At 38.5% G+C, this 17,417-nt stretch overlaps 1 protein-coding gene across 3 annotated transcripts; it reads right to left on the bottom strand.

Annotated features, from left to right (window-relative positions):
- Positions 1 to 1,603: 1,603 nt before the first annotated feature.
- Positions 1,604 to 17,332, bottom strand: adar (adenosine deaminase RNA specific). 3 transcript variants are annotated; one of them, XM_056762212.1, is made up of 15 exons: positions 17,223 to 17,332; positions 12,545 to 14,734; positions 11,885 to 12,083; positions 11,621 to 11,769; positions 10,097 to 10,232; positions 8,795 to 9,033; positions 8,456 to 8,609; positions 6,336 to 6,507; positions 6,152 to 6,245; positions 5,745 to 5,864; positions 5,531 to 5,661; positions 3,762 to 3,944; positions 3,555 to 3,667; positions 3,338 to 3,465; positions 1,604 to 3,202 (listed from the first exon to the last, which is right to left on the bottom strand). In XM_056762212.1, exons 2-15 carry the CDS (start codon positions 14,605 to 14,607, stop codon positions 2,860 to 2,862), a joined length of 4,224 nt encoding a protein of 1,407 aa, XP_056618190.1. In that variant the 5' UTR covers positions 14,608 to 14,734; positions 17,223 to 17,332; the 3' UTR covers positions 1,604 to 2,859. The 3 variants fall into 3 exon arrangements, with proteins under 3 accessions (XP_056618190.1, XP_056618192.1, XP_056618191.1); XM_056762214.1 differs by having other exon boundaries at positions 12,545 to 14,731; positions 17,223 to 17,315; XM_056762213.1 differs by lacking the exon at positions 17,223 to 17,332 and adding an exon at positions 15,538 to 15,914.
- Positions 17,333 to 17,417: the final 85 nt, after the last annotated feature.

Below are 17,417 nucleotides of genomic sequence, written 5' to 3' on the forward strand. Positions count from 1 at the left end.
AGTAACTAGTAATTAATTACTTTTTCAGAGTAACTTACCCAACACTGCTCCTAACATTTCGATTTTATTCTCGTAACATTTCGACTTTATTCTCGTAACATTTCGACTTTATTCTCGTAACATTTCGATTTTATTCTCGTAACATTTCGACTTTATTCTCGTAACATTTCGACTTTATTCTCGTAACATTTTGACTTTACTCTCGTAACATTTCGACTTTATTCTCGTAACATTTTGACTTTATTCTCGTAACATTTCGACTTTATTCTCGTAACATTTTGACTTTATTCTCGTAACATTTCGACTTTATTCTCGTAACATTTCGACTTTATTCTCGTAACATTTCGACTTTATTCTCGTAACATTTCGACTTTATTCTCGTAACATTTCGACTTTATTCTCTTAACATTCCGACTTTATTCTCTTAACATTCCGACTTTATTCTCGTAACATTTCGACTTTATTCTCGTAACATTTCGACTTTATTCTCTTAACATTTCGACTTTATTCTCGTAACATTTCGACTTTATTCTCGTAACATTTCGACTTTATTCTCGTAACATTTCGACTTTATTCTCGTAACATTTCGACTTTATTCTCTTAACATTTCGACTTTATTCTCTTAACATTTCGACTTTATTCTCGTAACATTTCGACTTTATTCTCGTAACATTTCGACTTTATTCTCGTAACATTTCGACTTTATTCTCGTAACATTTCGACTTTTTTTCTTGTAACATTTCGATTTTATTCTCGTAACATTTCGATTTTATTCTCGTAACATTTCGACTTTATTCTCGTAACATTTCGACTTTATTCTCGATTTTTTTTTACGTGGCACTAAAACGCCGTCGTAGTTATTAAAGAAATCAAATTTATTACAAATAATTTTATCTCTGTAAAATAACTACAAGCTCATCTGCAAACCTAAACTGAAATATTGTTTTGTAACAGTTGTTGGGAACTTTTGTAGGCATGATCTTCAGGAAAGGATTTATATCAGGTTGTCACAACACTAAAAATGTAAACCCTAATTTGCATATCATCATATTCAAATAGCATTTTTTAATTAATGATTTTTTTTTTAATTCAGTTCTATGGTTGTTTTGGAAGTTAAAATAGCAAGCGCCCCCACAAAATTATGGTTGTAATAATGTCTTAAATTCCTTATTAAAGGAATTCTTTTTATTTATTTTGTAAAATTGCTACAGATTAAAGAATTTATTGTTTGGTACCACAACATTTATAATTGAACATATGTGTGTCTTGAGTAGATGGCAGACACCTTCAAATTTTATTTTATTTCTGAAAATCAGTTTTATGGTTGTTTTGGAGTTAAAATAGTAGAAAGTTGGCCTACCCCCTCAAAATTATGGTTGGAATAATGTCTTCAGTTTTTTCTTTAAGAATGAATTCTTTTTCTTTATTAATTTAGTAAATTATTTTGTATTTTTGTGAAATTGCTACAGCTTTAAGAATTCTATTGTTTGATGCTAAAAAAATGAGTTTTCAATAACATTTTATAATAAAAGATATCTTTGTTTCTAAAAGTAATTTTAGGTCATCTCAGTCTCCTCAAATAAAGGGCCACTATAAATAAATCTTTTGATTTAGTTTTTTTATTGAACAAAAACATATCTTCAAAAACGTTAAATGCGTGTATAGGAACAAACCTCAATAGCTAAATGAGAAAGATGAGAAGAATACAGGTTCACGTGCTGGTAGGAGGAAATAACATGTTATTGCTTTAGTCTTACAGCGGTGAATCAATTAACGGTGTGCCTGTACTCACATACAACACAAAAACAGCAGGCATTTGTAGGTCAATATATGGACAAACAAAATACAGGGAAATAAAACAGCTCAGGTACACAAAGGTGCATATGATTGGTTTGTGCCACCCGCCCATTACAGCAGATGCAAATCGGAAAGCGTTTGGCTACATGCAGTATTAACCAGGAGCTGCTGATTTTTTACAACGCACACAAACAATTTTTAAAACATCACACGTTGTATAAAAAGACACTCTAAAAATTAAAGATAGAAAACGATTTTCAAAATTATTAATCCTTACAAAATATATACATACAATATATACACATACATAAACACACACACATATATATAAACTCACAGTAGACTTTACATATAGATCTGAGTGCATATGTATCTGTATGTACATTATGTATACATTTTACCCAATCAGATTTTGGTATGCAGAACTTTACGTCCTACAATGTAAAGTGCTGCAAAAAATAAAAATAATTTGACTCTAAACAGATACAGTAGCAGTTAAGTCAGGAATTGATACGCCATGACCATGTCAAACCTCCAAGTTAAACGATTTTCTGCATCCTGCATTTGCTGAATCCAATAAAATTGAAATCTAATTGGGATTCTATAAGCCTCAGCAAATATGTGACATTACCTGATCAAAGCTGTCTTTTATTTACAAGAAAATTCTATTCTGCTCTACATAAAATCTCTAATAACTAAGAGAAATGTCACCACTAGAGTCACGTAATAAAGCATTCTGCTGGTAGCAAAAATTGGTTGCAAACACAATTCCGCAGAATGAGGGAAACCCACTAAAATGTAATAGAGCATCATGTCTATTTTGGCTTAGGTTTGTAACTCTCTTGCCATAGCAGCACCCTTTTCTGCTTGGTCATGACATATGAAGTTACATTTTCAAAACCCACAGGCTCACCCTGTTTTCCCCCATCTAAGGAACAAACTTACCCTAGAGGAACCAAACCCATAATCCTGTCATCTCACATCACACAGTATATATTATTCGCTCTTGCCGGCAGCCACACAAGAAACTTCCCCATCCCTCTCTTTGTTCTCTCGCTACCCCTAAAAGCCTTGAGAAGTTGAATGCAAGTTGTTGTTTGTGCTGGAGCATCTATTAGGACCAACAGCACAGCCGTGACTGGCACCTGCGCACCCACTGTCCATGCTTGTGGAATCGCCCTCAAAGCTTTTTTCTTCTAAGGGCTTCCCAATCCAGTTGCCATATCCATGCTGTGTTAGCGTCAGGAAGAACAGCCTCTTGGCATCCTGGAATGAAGTGGCTGCCATCTTAGCGTGGGCGTAAGAAGGCAATGCCAGAAGATCTATTCGCCCCGCACTCTGACACAAGCGATGGAAAAGACGAAACAGATTTGACTTGGAGACTCTCGATACCTCCATCTTGGGACTGGCATGAAAAGAAACAGCAGGTGACATGGATGAAAGCCAGTGGCTAGGATTTAAATGCTGTGGAAAAACTGATGCAAGTAGGTGCAAATGTGGTTTGTGTCATGCTATAAGCAGGTTATTAAGAGAAACGCACCTGTCAAATTTGCCTTTGGTTCCATCCAGGACCTCCACAGTTAACTGGTCTGGCTGACTCCAGTTAACACTCGATTCTTTGGTCTTACCTGTGTGACGTGTTGAGTCATACACACTTACCCTGCCCACCTGCAGAGGCGATAAAGAATTAAAAAGGCATTACAAAGAGATGAAACCAGTCACACATCTTTGATGGCTTGGCAGCACTCTGACGGTACCTCAGGGTGGTTGAGAGCAAAATTTGGCGGTAGACTGTTTCTGAACTTATCCCCGTCTCTGGCCAATCGGCAGCATACCGCTCGAGTCAGGTGACCGTGGCTGTAGAGGTATCCTAACACATAAAAAAACATTAACAAATCCATCAACAAGGTTTGGACCCAAATTATTATGCATAACCACTCCAAGTATAGCTAGAAACGTATTACCAAGTGTAATGGAGCGCAGGTAAACAGGGTGGATAAAGTGGCTAAGCAGCGCCCCCTGTAGGCCGAGCACGTTCCATCGCAGGATCTTGTCACTACAGCTCATGGTTCTCAGACGCTCACCGTGCTGAATGCCATCCCAGGTGGGTACAATCTCACTGGATTCAACAGGGATTGTGCCCTCACCTTAAAGAACGGCACAGTCAAATAAAAACAGTAACAGGAGAGAACACTAAAAGCAGACAACTGGGAAATGTAAGTCAACTCTGTGAAAGAGGTGAACCTATAAAGTCAATGTTAAAGACATGTAAATACAGCAGGTACATTACACAGTAAAGATGTACAGTAAGACACGGGTGTTATGTTTTGTGTGAGTTCTGACGTAATGACCCTGTTTAATTCGTTTTAACCTGTAAAGATTTCTAAGTCTGGAAATTCCAGCACTACAGATTTGACATTTCCAGTAAAAACTCAAAATATAAATTACCAATTAATTGAATCATCTATATTTTACTAAACCCCCATCGACAGAGTCCAGACATAAGAAACATATCAGTCTATGTACAAGTTTTCTATTTTAAAAGAGGAAAAATGTGTGGATGCGACAAAAAAGAATCCATGTTTTTGAGAGACAACATACTTTGTAGGATTTCTGTGAATTAAAAGGATTCTTCACCCAAACTTTCTGTCATTGAATACTCCACCCCTCAGGTTCTTCCAAACTGTATAAATTTGACTACCAAGTTAGAAATTGTTTTAAGTAGTGCTCTAGAACTGTTGCTTTCCTCAATTCTTCAAAACATCTAATTTTGTGATCAATAAAACAAATTAATGATTTCCTACTACGGTAGTCAATGATGTCCCAGAAATGTCAGTTGCTAACATTTTTCCAAATATTTCACTTTGCGTTTAACCAAACAGAGATATTTATACAGATTTGGAACAACTTGAGGGTGAGTAAATGATGACTTTCATTTTTGGGTGGAGTATCCCTTTAAAATGTGCAAACCAGAAGCAATAATACAAATGGAGAACCGATCGATCTTTATATAACATAAAATATATAAAATATTTATTATATTTTAACTTTCATGATGCAATTTAAGAGAAATATGGACCATTATGGATGTGACGATTCTGTTATGGATGTGCCAATTCACTTGCTTGACTATGGAAAACTGCTTGAGAACGCAAAAAATGCTTCAAAAACTTTTAGACTTCACATTGGTTATTTAAATCACCAAAGTCATTAAATTACTTCAATTTTGAGGTTGACATTTTCATTGCATTGCCCAGTCGTTTTAAGCTAGCAAAAAAGACGTCCACTGGAAAGTTCAAGGGATTGATGACAATGAAAAGCACATAATGGCGAAAGCTAAAATCTTTAAAGCCCTAATCTAAGTTGATTTGGATCCCGGAATTGATGGTTATCCCTTACTGTTAAAAGGCCTTTCTAAATCATTTTCCCCATAAAATGATATCTGCTACATTCATAAATGTAATGTGATAGATGTAAATGGCCATGCAATTGCATCATATGGTTTTCCTGGCAATCAGCTACTTTCACTAAGCTATGAGATGCACAAGGTCTATTTCAAGCACTGCAATATTTGCTGTTTAGGCCAAATATTATGACTAACAAAAAAACAAAAAAAATCACATGGCCCGTGTACATTTTTTCAAGTTTCAATATTGGTACATTATACATTTTGTGTCAGCAGAGAGCATACTACATAAAATATCTAACATTCATGGCATGTTTTGTTTCTTACCATTTTCCACTTTGGTTCTAAGCTTGCCCTGTTTGACGTTCTCAAAGATAGGCATGTGTCCAGAACCGTTTACCTCAGCTCTCTCGCTGCAGGACTTATCGAAGAGAGCGCCGTCACCACAAGGAGCAGTGCTGTGAGAAAAAGCATGAAAGCAGAGTCATCCATATTTACAAATGAATATCTGTTCTAAACGTAGCTCGCATTTATATTTCACCTTATGTACAGATGAAAGGTGATGTCAGATTTGATCTTGAGCTTGCCATCCTCTGCTAACTCAAAAATAGTCTCTTCATTGGGACTTTCCCAATGCTTCATCAGCTCACTGTACAAAAACCTGAGTCATAGAGATATAAGGGTTATCACAGAGATATTTTTTTACAAAAAGTGTCTCTATTGTGGCATTTTGCTATTATTTGTTATCTAGTTGAAGCACAATGAAATGTTAAGAGATATAAAGGGAAATCACAGCAACAAAGAAGCATGGTGTGAAACAGTAAGCACATAAAGCTGCAATGAAATAAGACTCCTTCATATTGAACGATGAGACAGTAAGAGGTCAAGAATGAGAGAAAGATGAATTATGGGAAGAAGTCGGAGAGTGTTTCCGCTGTAAAACAATACCGGATGAATCCTCTCCTGGAGATTATTTCAGCGTGGCAGTCATTAACCGTGTCCCCTCGAAGACTGAGCTCCTCTCCTTTAACACAGCGGTTTCCTACAGGCGCAAAGAGTTAATAATTACATCTAGTCTTTAATGGGCTGATGCGTCACACTGACTGTGTCTGTTGTGTATGTGCGTTTGTACCCGTCCCCAAGCTGACAACTGTGCCTAGACTGTCCGTTCCTTTCCTCATCACAAAGGTGGCGAGAATCTTTCTACCCAGAAGGCTGTGTTGGATGCGTGTTGTGAGGGCATTAAAGCGCTGATGGCTCAGCATGGCGATCTGATCGTGCATCGTACTGCCCGATATTGGCAGCTGGAACAAACAAATGATTTTATTATATATAAAGATTTAAAGGGATACCCCAAAGAAAGACCATTAGAAAAATGTTAGCAACTGACACCAAAATAGCCTATCAAAGAAAATATCTGTAAGAAAATGTATCCGTTCAATTAGTTTTAACCTCAGTTTATCTGGGGTGCATAATGCTTTTCATACACACTTCAGATCAAAGGTTTAGGATTGCATAAACATGATTTATATTTCCACATTTTAGAGTAATAGTAAACCCATCAAAACTAGAAAAACTAGAATAACACAATTGTAACAGTAGGAATTATGTTTAAAAAAACATTTTAACCCATACCTATAGCCAAGTCCTTCTAATGGTCGATTCCAATACCAATAAGTTATATTTTTTATTATAATTTTCATATTTTCTGCAGTTTCTGCACCCAGGAGAATTGAAAATCTAAGATGCACTGATGAAAGAAGTGCATGCTCAACAAAAATAAAGTGCATCCACAAAAGCGTATAGGTATGGCTATGTACGGGACTTTTATTTTGACAGGTGGCTGTAAAAAGGGGGTTTGACTGTAGCTTTTTACAAATTAAATACTGTGCGTTCCTAACAGGATATATTGCCCACCCAAGGGCCCTTGGAAAGGGAAAACCAAATAAAACATCGATCCAAATAAAGAAAAAAAATGGGTGTTTTATTGCCAATTGAATTTTAAACGGACACGTTAAGAGATACGATTGTGTTTGTTCCCTATAGAGTTTACACATCGAGAGATTTACTCTCTGAAGAGAGTAGGGCATAAGGATGACTTCGAGTTTGAACGCAGGGACAGTGAAATATTGATGCAGTTCAGAAAGCGGGTGAATGTCTGAATTACCAGCAAGCATACTCTATCGGATCAATTAAAATGAATACATTTTTACTCATATCGGATGATAATTTACTTTCTGATTAATATTTTGCATAACTTCACAAAAAACCTCCAAAATAAATTAACTATGTTTTACTACACCATCTTTAAAGAAGTCACCCTTTGACTAGAATTTGCATTTTATCATCCAGCTTCTTAAGGTCTCAAACTGGGAATTATTTTCAACAGTATTGAGGGAATTTCCATCTACGCTGCAGCTAGACTATTATTACCTGCTTTTAATGCCCAAGAAATCTATTTTTTATAAAACTGTTGTTTTCTTAATAGAGAAATAAATATGTTGGCACATTTACACTATAGGTCAAACGTTATTGGACAATTGAGTGAAATGTTTCATTATTTTGTAAAACAAAACTTTTGATCTGAAGGTACAGTATATGCTCAAATGTCTAAAATTACACAAAAATTAAATAAGATGATAAAATATACATGTTTTAACTTATAATTTTTTTTTTTGTAGTTATAACATAATTCCCATAGATCTCTTTGTTTTGTTTCCTAATTTTGAAGAGTTTTTATTATTCATGAATTTGGAAAAATTAACAAGTTTGACAGGTAGTGTATATTTCATTCTACAAAAGTAATTTGAAAGATCGAGTCATAAGCCGTCAGATTAAAAGATTTTGCAAGCTTTGTGAACCCTAGTGTAAACTGGCATGAATGTTTAATATTCCCAACAATAGAAGCCACCATCATGCCATTTCACCAAGACAGACTGACTTGCCCTCACTACATCTACAAGACAATGATAAGCTCTCACAAATATGCAGGGGAATAATAAGAAATATTATTTAAACTACTCACTTAGATTTACCTCACTTTTTGCAGGTGTGGCAATGTTTTCATTTATTATGAACAGAAAGTACCAAGCCATCATTTACAGTGAGTGTAAAAATGCCAATAATATGATGCAACCATAAAAAGCAAAGCAAGTATATAACTTGCGGACAAATGTCATGGTATCTTTGTTAAGCAGTCAAAAATTTCTACCAAACAGAATGAGACTGTGTGTATGTGTGTCTTTTTAATACCTCTGGTGTGAGCTCTCCGGTACGTGCTGCTTTTTCTGCCTCTCCTATAAGCACCCGGAGTGCAGCGTCTGCTGCCTCCTGCTTCCCCTGCTTCTTATTACTAGCACACACAGCAGGAAACCATCGGCCTCCCAATTTAGCCTGGTATGTAAACCTTAGAGAGAGAGATACAGAGAGAGAGAGAGAGAGAGAGAGAGAGAGGGGTGTAAATGTGTGTGACATTTGATCGTTTTATTGTGTGGTAGAGTAGTGGGGAGTCAAGCACACTGAGATGAAACTCCTGCTGCTTCTTTAATAAGAACGTAAAGATGTGAAACGTGACCAGGTGAGTGTGTGTACTTTGGCTCGTGGGGCTGTCCCGACTGGCCCACCATGCGGATCTCCGCAGCGAAGCCGCGAGCACGGGCGTATTCCAGCAGGCCGGACACAGCGTTGTTGTTCAGGTGGTTGATGAGGTCACCCACACCAGCCTCATGTGCCGCCTGAAGCTCTGCTGCTGTCAGTGGGGGGAGCGAGGGGCATGCAGGCAACGCCGGCTGCGATTCGTTTTCACTCAGCGGACAGAAATTACCTGAAGGCTGGAAGAGAAAGATTGTGTTCAATCGAGCGGCACATAGATGAACACGGAGGGATGAACACGGCTGTGTGGGATGTCAAAGCAGTGGGGGTCACAAAATGAAGAGGATGGGAATATCTGTGTGTCACAGTAACTAACAAATAAGGTCATGGGCAAATGTTTAACAGAATTATAATTTTTGGTTTTATCACATATATTATTCAAAATGTGTTAGAAATGAAAATTCTGTCATTATTTACTCGCCGTGTTGTCATTTTAAACCTTTGTGACTTTCTTTCTTCTGCAAAACACAAAAGAAGATATTTTGAAAATGTTGGTAACAAAAAACAGTTGATCCCTATTGACCTCTATAGTATGGACTCTAAACCAATGCAAAGTCGATGGGGACCAACAGTTTTTGGTTACCAACATTTTAAAAATATCTTTTGTGTTCTGCGGAAAAAAGAAAGTCACACAGGTTTAAAATGACAAGAGGCTGTGTAAAAATACTGAAATTTTGAAAGTGAACTATCCATTTAAAAAAAATATTGTGAATGTTGGGTAGTTATGTTTGCAGTGTAAAATGAAGCATAGCTTTGGGAAAATTTTAAGGAAGCTTTGCAACACAAAGGTCCATAAGAATGGATATAAAATATTACTTCAATACAGGAACAACAAACTGTTAATAACTAATTAAACTTAAGTCAATAATTGATCAAATACTTCCGGCAAGCTTTCCAAGACTTGTTTTTTCAAATAAACCCACATTCCCAGATATGCTGTGGTTTGCATTTTTGTACAGTAAATAGATTAAATGTGTTATGTTTTGTCAATTTTTCCTTACACCTCATATATTGATGGTTTAATCTTTTTTCTTTTGCCCACTGCTGTATTCAAGCTAGATATCTTCAATTCAGCAGAAATTGCAACGTAACCCAATACACAAAAATACGAACAAATGTGACATTTAGTGCATCACAGCCCTGCAATTGATTAATGCGTTTATCTCTATCTTTGTAACATAACCCTTTGCTTTCTTGTACACACTCACCAAGGCTCTCCTTCTGTCTGTCTTCAATTTTTACCTTGTTAACATGCAGTAGTCCATCTCCCATTAGTGCTTTCACAGCCTCCTCTGCCGCCAGCTGCCTCGCTGCTTTCTTACTTGGTGCCGAGGCTACTGGGAAGAGTCGCTCTCCAACCATGACCCTAAACATAAACCTGAAACAGGAAGTAAAATAGCAGCAAGGGGAGATGAGAGGAAAAATAAATGAGATCGAGTGAGTCAGAGTGAACATAGGATTTTTTTAATGAATAAAAAGCACTACATTCTTTATTAACCAACATTAAATTAAATGAATGTTTCTATATGGTCATGCTACTTTGGCGAACACTGCTTTAATTACATCAATGCCAGAAAGAAGAATCTCCCTTTGACTTAAGGCCAATTTTAGTATGCAAAAATAGATAAACAAGACAGGATTTGGATGATTCATTGCTTGACTCGTGACTTGCTTAACAATCAGAATAAGACATAAATTGCATATTTTTAAATACCGTAAGCAGGCATAATTCTTATTAGGGGCAGTTCACATTTCACAAACTACTACAAATGTAACCATCCACAAGAGAGTATTCTCTATAAACATAGAACTTAGACTTAAAGGAGCAACTTGCAAAAATCATTCAGAATTTCGCAAACTGTAAAGCCCTTCAGGTAAGAACTTTGCATCTACAATTCGAAATCATGTGAAGACAGGAAGGAAGATACAGACTGTACAGACTCTGCTCAATGCCAACGAAAAATGGCTTCCTGTTTCAATATATATTCTCAGAGCAAATACAAACCCAACTCAAGGACATAGCGTATAAAGAGAAGTACAAGAAAACGCGCTTGAGCAATGACAAAGACACTGATAAAAAAAGTCAGTCCTTCAAGGTGAGACAGAGCAAGGATTGAGTTTCAAAGTTTGCAAAGTCTCATTTTAAAGTTTCAGTGTATGAAATTCAGCAGCATAGTGGTGAGGTTGCAAACTGCTACCAACGCTTCTCCCTTTTGAAGGGAGAGGCTGACACAGGACAAAGATGTCATCATTCTTTCACTTCTTTGCCGAAGGAGATAAAATATTTATGAAAGGCACTTTGTCCGTTTAGAACTACTGTAGAAACAACATGGCAAAGTCTATGTAAGAGGACCCGCAGTGTATGATGATAGAAATAGCTCATTCTAATGTAATAAAAACATAACGCTTCATTATGTAAGGTCTTTATACACCTCTGAAGACATAATTATGTATATCATATTGCGTTTGGGTCAATTGATCCTCCAAAACATTACACAGTGGAACTTTAAGGTTTAAGGACAAGTATGACACTGTGTGTGTGTGAGTGTGTGTGTGTGTGTGAAATAGAGAAACAGGAAAAGAAACAAGGAGAGATGGGAAATGACATAAATGGAGAAGTGTACTGAGGACAGTGAGAAAGGAGAGGTTAGAGTACAGAAGGTTAGTGGAGAGTGTGAGATTATGCTGGTGTGGAGAGAATGTGAGGGTGGCATTCGGATAAATGCTCTTTGAAAACAGAACTATTTCATGTAGAGTGTGTTTTACTTCGGATCATGGGGAGGCCCATCCTTTCCTGTGTTAAGAAACTGGATGGCGCTCCCAGTGCGCTGGCTGTGCTCCATCAGGACTGACACAGGGTTCTTTCCTCCAGGAAGGGACCTGGACAGAGCCTGATGGGGAGTATCTTCCCCACCCTTTATTAAAAGGCACAACAGGTAATGAAAGGCTGTTAAACACTCCCATGACAGATTAAATGATCAGAGTTGATAAAGCATACTGCAACTTGAACTACAAGAACAGCAAACATACCAGCAAGTCATCTGCAGGATCTGTGGTTGATTCAGCACTCTCAATGCCCGGTTTGTCATCTGTATCTCCTAATCCTCCCTCCATCTCTCTAGAAAGAATCTTTAAGGTTATGAATGAAGCATCTTTTTTGGCCGTTTTTTTGCTGGAAGCCTCGGCTGGTGGAAACCTTCGACCATCTAACATAACCTGCATCCGAAACCTGGTGATGAGGAGCAAAACATTCAAGATAAATTTAGATCAAAACTAATTTGGAATTCTTCAACTCTTTATTTAACAAATCTTGAATCATGCACATACATTAAATGCTCAGATTCGTTATATAAAACACAGCTGTACCTGTCAAATTCAAAATTAACACTAGAAAGCAAAGGTGCTCTTAACGGGATTGTTTACCCAATAATGAAAATTCTATCATCCTTTATTCACCCAAATGTCAAGTTTTTTTACTTTGGCAGATATTCTGAAGAACATGGTAAGACAACAACACTGGCATCCACTGACCTTCACTGTATGGACACAAAAACACTGAGACATTTTTGTGTACCAGAGATGAAAAAGTCACAGACTTTGAATGACAAGAGGGAAGATAAATGATGACAGAATATTTATTTTTGGTTGAACTATCCCTTTAATACCGTAAACACACAAACTTTCACCAACCTTGGGTCATGCGAGGGTCCAGATTGGTCCAGGAGTAGAAATTCACAATTGTATCCAAGGTGCTGCGCAAACTCCATCAGTCCACTGACTGGGTTCTTACTCTGGGCTTCTCTTAGTTTCTGCAATCTGCTCAACTCCGAACTCTGTGATGGGGGAGGGGGAGCAGCCAGAGATACAGCAACCTCCGATCTGATAAAGTTCAGGAACTCTGGGATATCGTCGGACGCCCACTGCGAGCGTTCCCCTCCATTACTGGGCATTGCCTGATAGTGGGAAAACTGACGGGGAGGACAAGGTGGATAGGTGGTGCAAGTAGAAAGGTCACCAGGGTTCGGGGGAATAGCCTCAAGATCAGGCATGTCACTCAACATGTTACCAAAATCACTTTCCTTGTCTTCTACCAACATGCTCACTGGATTCGCACTCCTGTCCATCAGTTCTGCTGTTGTAAACTCGCTGGTCTCATTTCCACTAGTCCCCTCCAACTTCACAGCCGTCACATCTGCAATCCCTTGGATCGGCGAGGTTAGCATCTCATCGATGTTCATTTCCTGTTTTATGGGTGCGGCGGCTTTCCTTTGTCGGTCCATCTTTCCCTGACGGTGTGCACTAAGCTCCCAGGTCGGCGGAGTAACGTCTGCGTTTCGTCTCACATCACCCTGTTTCTCCATGCCATAGAGTGTTGGGTTAACCTGCTTGGCACTTCGCAGGCTGAGGTTTTTGGCGATCACAAGGGCGCTAGACTTGCCCACTTCATAGAGGTACTGCAGGACCTGCTCTTTCATGTCTTTCGAGTCCGCCATTGTTGATGCGCTTACAGACTGCGTTGTAGATAAAAGTGTTGGCTGAGGCTTGTCAGAAAAATATGTTTCCAAAGTACGTTCGTCTTCACAGTCCTCCGATTGAGAGACCTCGGACTCGTCGCTACTATCACTGTTGTCCTCAAGGGTCTGTGCTTCGGGCTTAGCGATGGTGCTGTTGAGTTTTGCTTTAGAGTCTTGATTTATGGATGAACTTTCGCGGTGTTCTTTCTCGGAATCCTTTGAAGACTGTGCTCTGTCTCTCTTGCTGACAGGCTCACTGTCGTCTTCCCTGCCGAGGCTCCAAAGGGGAGGAGTGTCACTTTGTTTCACAGCTTGATGTGAATTTAAGAGGTCATACAAGGCCGCATTAATGATCTTCTTGGGCAGATGGAGCTTTTTGGCCAGGACCTTGGCCTGAATGGTCTCGTCTGGCCCGAGTGACGTCAAAAAAGACAGAACCTGTTTCTTGATCTCAGGGGTCAAACAGAGAAGCTCTCTGGCGGTGCCATACGAACTTGACACTTTGCTGGCACGGCTACGGTTGGACAAGAAGGGGTCGGAGTACTCTACCCTTTTCACTCGGTCGTCTAAACACAGACTATGAAGACCAGACGACAGACTGGACACGTTATCTACCTGTGCATTCCAGTAGTGCTTACTGTATTGATTTAGATTCTGATAATTCTGCCTCTTCTGGTGAGGGTGACTCCACTTTTTCTGAGGTCCAGGTGTATATCCAAAATTCTGTTCTCTTTGCCAATTTGCCCTGTTGTAGTCTTCTCTTCTTCCAAAACCACCACTGCTTGTTTTAACGTTGCGATAACCTGTTTGGTATTGGTGAGGTCTATTTGTGCCCTCTTCGGCTCCAATGGAAGCCTGGAGCTCCCGTTGATGGGATGCGTTGAACTGCGGAGCCTGTGCAGTCTCCCCCCTCAGAAAATGCACCTGCTGTTGTTGGAAGCTCACAACATTAGAATCAGAGATATGATCACTGCTGTGCTGGGGGGGTGTCCAGTGGGGCGTATCATAGGGAGAAGAGGGGAAAAAGGGACCGCGAGGATGTACACCAGGAGTGGCAGGACGGGAGGTCTGATATGAAGGGTTTGTGTACCTGCCAGATGCAGAGCCGGGGCTTGGGACACGAGGGCCCCGTGGGTGACCGGTGGAAAGATGAGACGGGGAATGAAAACGAGGTCTTCCTTGGGGGGCTGGAAAGGAGAATCGCTGATAATCGTTGTGAAACCCTCTACCTCTGCTCATAGCGCAGGGGTGGGGGTGTAGCGTTGGGCACGGACAAAGTGCCTGGTGGATGTGCGCACACGTTTAAATGATCCTCAAGTGTCGCCTTAATGTGATGTCACTAGAGAGCTTAAGCTGTGCACTGCTTCTGAAATCACAAGGGACAGACAACAGCAAAATAATCAATGAAAGATAATGTAAAAGTTACAACTGCTACTACATTGTCATTTAACACACACACATTCAGTTTGAACATTTCTTGGCATCACAGGAGTCATTTGAGAACCTGGGTAAAGAGGCACAGATGAATTTTTCATGCTTATTTTGCACAACCAATTTATGTACGGTTTATCAAGTAATTTGCAGATCCTTATGGTTGTAGATAGTGGCAATGTGTAATAGAAGGAAGAAGGCCATAAAAAGGGCATTCCTTCTCAGCGGGGACCACAAAATATTGGTAGATAACATGTGTAGAAGGTTTGGTCTGGTGTAAATCACTGTAGCCTATCATTTTACGTTATCTTTAAAAAAAAAAAATAAGTCTATATACACAAACACTTACACCACCTCGAAAATGAAGACTCCACAGCAGGTATGAAAAATAGTACATCCTTATTATTGCATTCAGGTAGCAAGGTTATCATTAGAAAAGTGTACACATTCTTTAATAACATTTATTTTATCTGCTACAAAGTTAACTTATTTAAATGACTTTTAAATTCTTTATAAAAAGTGATAGCTAGCTGATCTAGATTAGTTCATTATGTTTATGGTTCAACATGAGTTTTTTTTTTCGTTTGAAAGGATATGAAAAATCAATGGTTAATAAAACGGTATACGAATATTTTAAAATATTTATTTTAACTCTGTTTTGTATATAAAGTATCTACATGTTTCCACTGACGCAAAGTTCACAATAGAAGGTCGTATTCGAAAGACAGCGTTACATACCGCCAAAACAGATGAACCGGAATCGGCGTCACGCCTGACTGTCTCTAGCAGGTAGGAACGAATCAAAGATTTGCGTTCTGGCTTGTGAATTAAAAGCTCTTTGGATTTAAACCCGCAAATGACTAGAAATACATCAGTTTGTCAAAGCTCTATCGAGATGTATCCGCTGTCTGCTTTTATAAACCGTTTAGGTCGGTAAACTCCACGAAATGTCGTGTAGATCCTGAAACTTGTCTTTTCTCGATAGCAATTTTCCAAGACTAAATTTTCATAATCAAAGGACAACTGAACAAATAAAAACGTAAGAGATATTGCTATTCAGACGCAATCCAAACACATGTCGTTTTAAAGTTTCGCTTTCCGTTCTTCACAAAGCTCTTCGGCTATAGTATGAAATTGTCTCGAAACGCGCATTTCTCTACATTGACAGCAGATGGCGCCATTAGTCGCAGGCGTTACATCTTTTAGCACAATAAAATAACAACATGTATCTGGAAACAAACATATTCACATTATAACATAAAATAATGTTAAGCTGTTCTTACACTTAAAAACGTTCAGGGCGACTCTATATTACTGCATATCAGTTGATAGCAGGACATAAATACTGCAACGCACTACCCATTTTTATGACTCGCCATTGAGCCATCAGTTTCGTTTCAGATTTCAGTACTCAGCGGACTGAAAGCAGACCTTACCCTGCGACCCTCCAAGATGCATAATACATGAGTTTACAGTATTGTGAACGCAATAAACTGCATTGCAGTTTATAACCTAATATCCTGAAGTGCCAAATCATGTATTCCTTAGTGTTTAAAGAGCGAAAAGTTTCTGGGGAAGCGCCTAGGCAAATGTAGAGTATAGGTACTGGAGGACCTGGATTATGGACGTGACAAACAAACTCAATACTGTTTAGTCACAAAGGTGCAAACGTCTCCTGTAGGTGCTGTATAACCTATATGCACACATATAGCGTCAAAAAAAAACATGCAACTAACGCAAAGAAAGAGTATCCAAGACAGTCCTGCTATGTATGTGTAATGGTATTGCATTGCATGATAACTATTGTACAGACGCCAAAAGTAAATTTAACTACGATGTTTTTGTTCGTGTCCAGTAACTGATAAAGAATCATATTTATAGTTTTATTCATCCCATTTTAAAGACTGTTTCGACTTTGGTCACAATGCTGAGCAATAGACTTGGATGGGCTAACGTTACAATGAAATACGCATATGAAAAACACTTTTTCACAAAAAGATATACAGATGCACAAGCAAACATTGAAAGCAACGATAAAGCATAAAAACTGAAGTATAGTAACGCACCGAATTCATCCTATAATGTTACTATAATATTATCGTGACTTTTTGTTGCTTGTGCGTACATTAGGAGGACACTAAATGTTTGATAGCATCCATTCTAACCAATTATACTAATTTGGTTTTCTTTTTTTACTCCAATGGACTAAATAAAAGTACGTAATCTTATGATTATAGAACAACACGAAACCTTGTTTCGGCTATGAGCTAAACAACAACAATATAACGTTACATCGAAGCACTAATCGTCATTGACGTTGAAGCATCTTTCTCTTACTCCATGCGAGTCCCTTTCTGTTTCGTTTACAGCGGAACACAGAGATAATGTAAATACGATACGTTACAAGATATAAGTATACTTACGTGCGCAGGCAATATGCAGAATGTGGAAATACTCAATTTGAGTATGAGAGGACACATGCGGAATGAAAACACAACGCTGGTGGACGACACTGAAATACGGCGAATAGATGCGACGCTGTTTGGCGCTCTTCGATGACGTATGCGTTTGCAACAACCTGCAATGGACCTTCAGGCATTTACTAAAATACTACTGTA

This window comes from Triplophysa dalaica, chromosome 12 (genome assembly GCF_015846415.1).
Source record: "Triplophysa dalaica isolate WHDGS20190420 chromosome 12, ASM1584641v1, whole genome shotgun sequence".
In the NCBI taxonomy this organism is placed as follows: domain Eukaryota; kingdom Metazoa; phylum Chordata; class Actinopteri; order Cypriniformes; family Nemacheilidae; genus Triplophysa; species Triplophysa dalaica.

What these genes read in the sequence shown, in the direction of transcription:
- adar (XM_056762212.1), bottom strand. Translation starts at nt 14,607, where the DNA reads ATGAGCAGAGGTAGAGGGTTTCACAACGATTATCAGCGATTCTCCTTT. An exon ending in AGTTGTCAGCTTGGGGACGG is followed by an intron (nt 6,246 to 6,335) that starts GTACAAACGCAC and finishes TTGCGCCTGTAG; the next exon opens with GAAACCGCTGTGTTAAAGGA. An exon ending in ACCAAAGGCAAATTTGACAG is followed by an intron (nt 3,203 to 3,337) that starts GTGCGTTTCTCT and finishes TTTTCATGCCAG; the next exon opens with TCCCAAGATGGAGGTATCGA.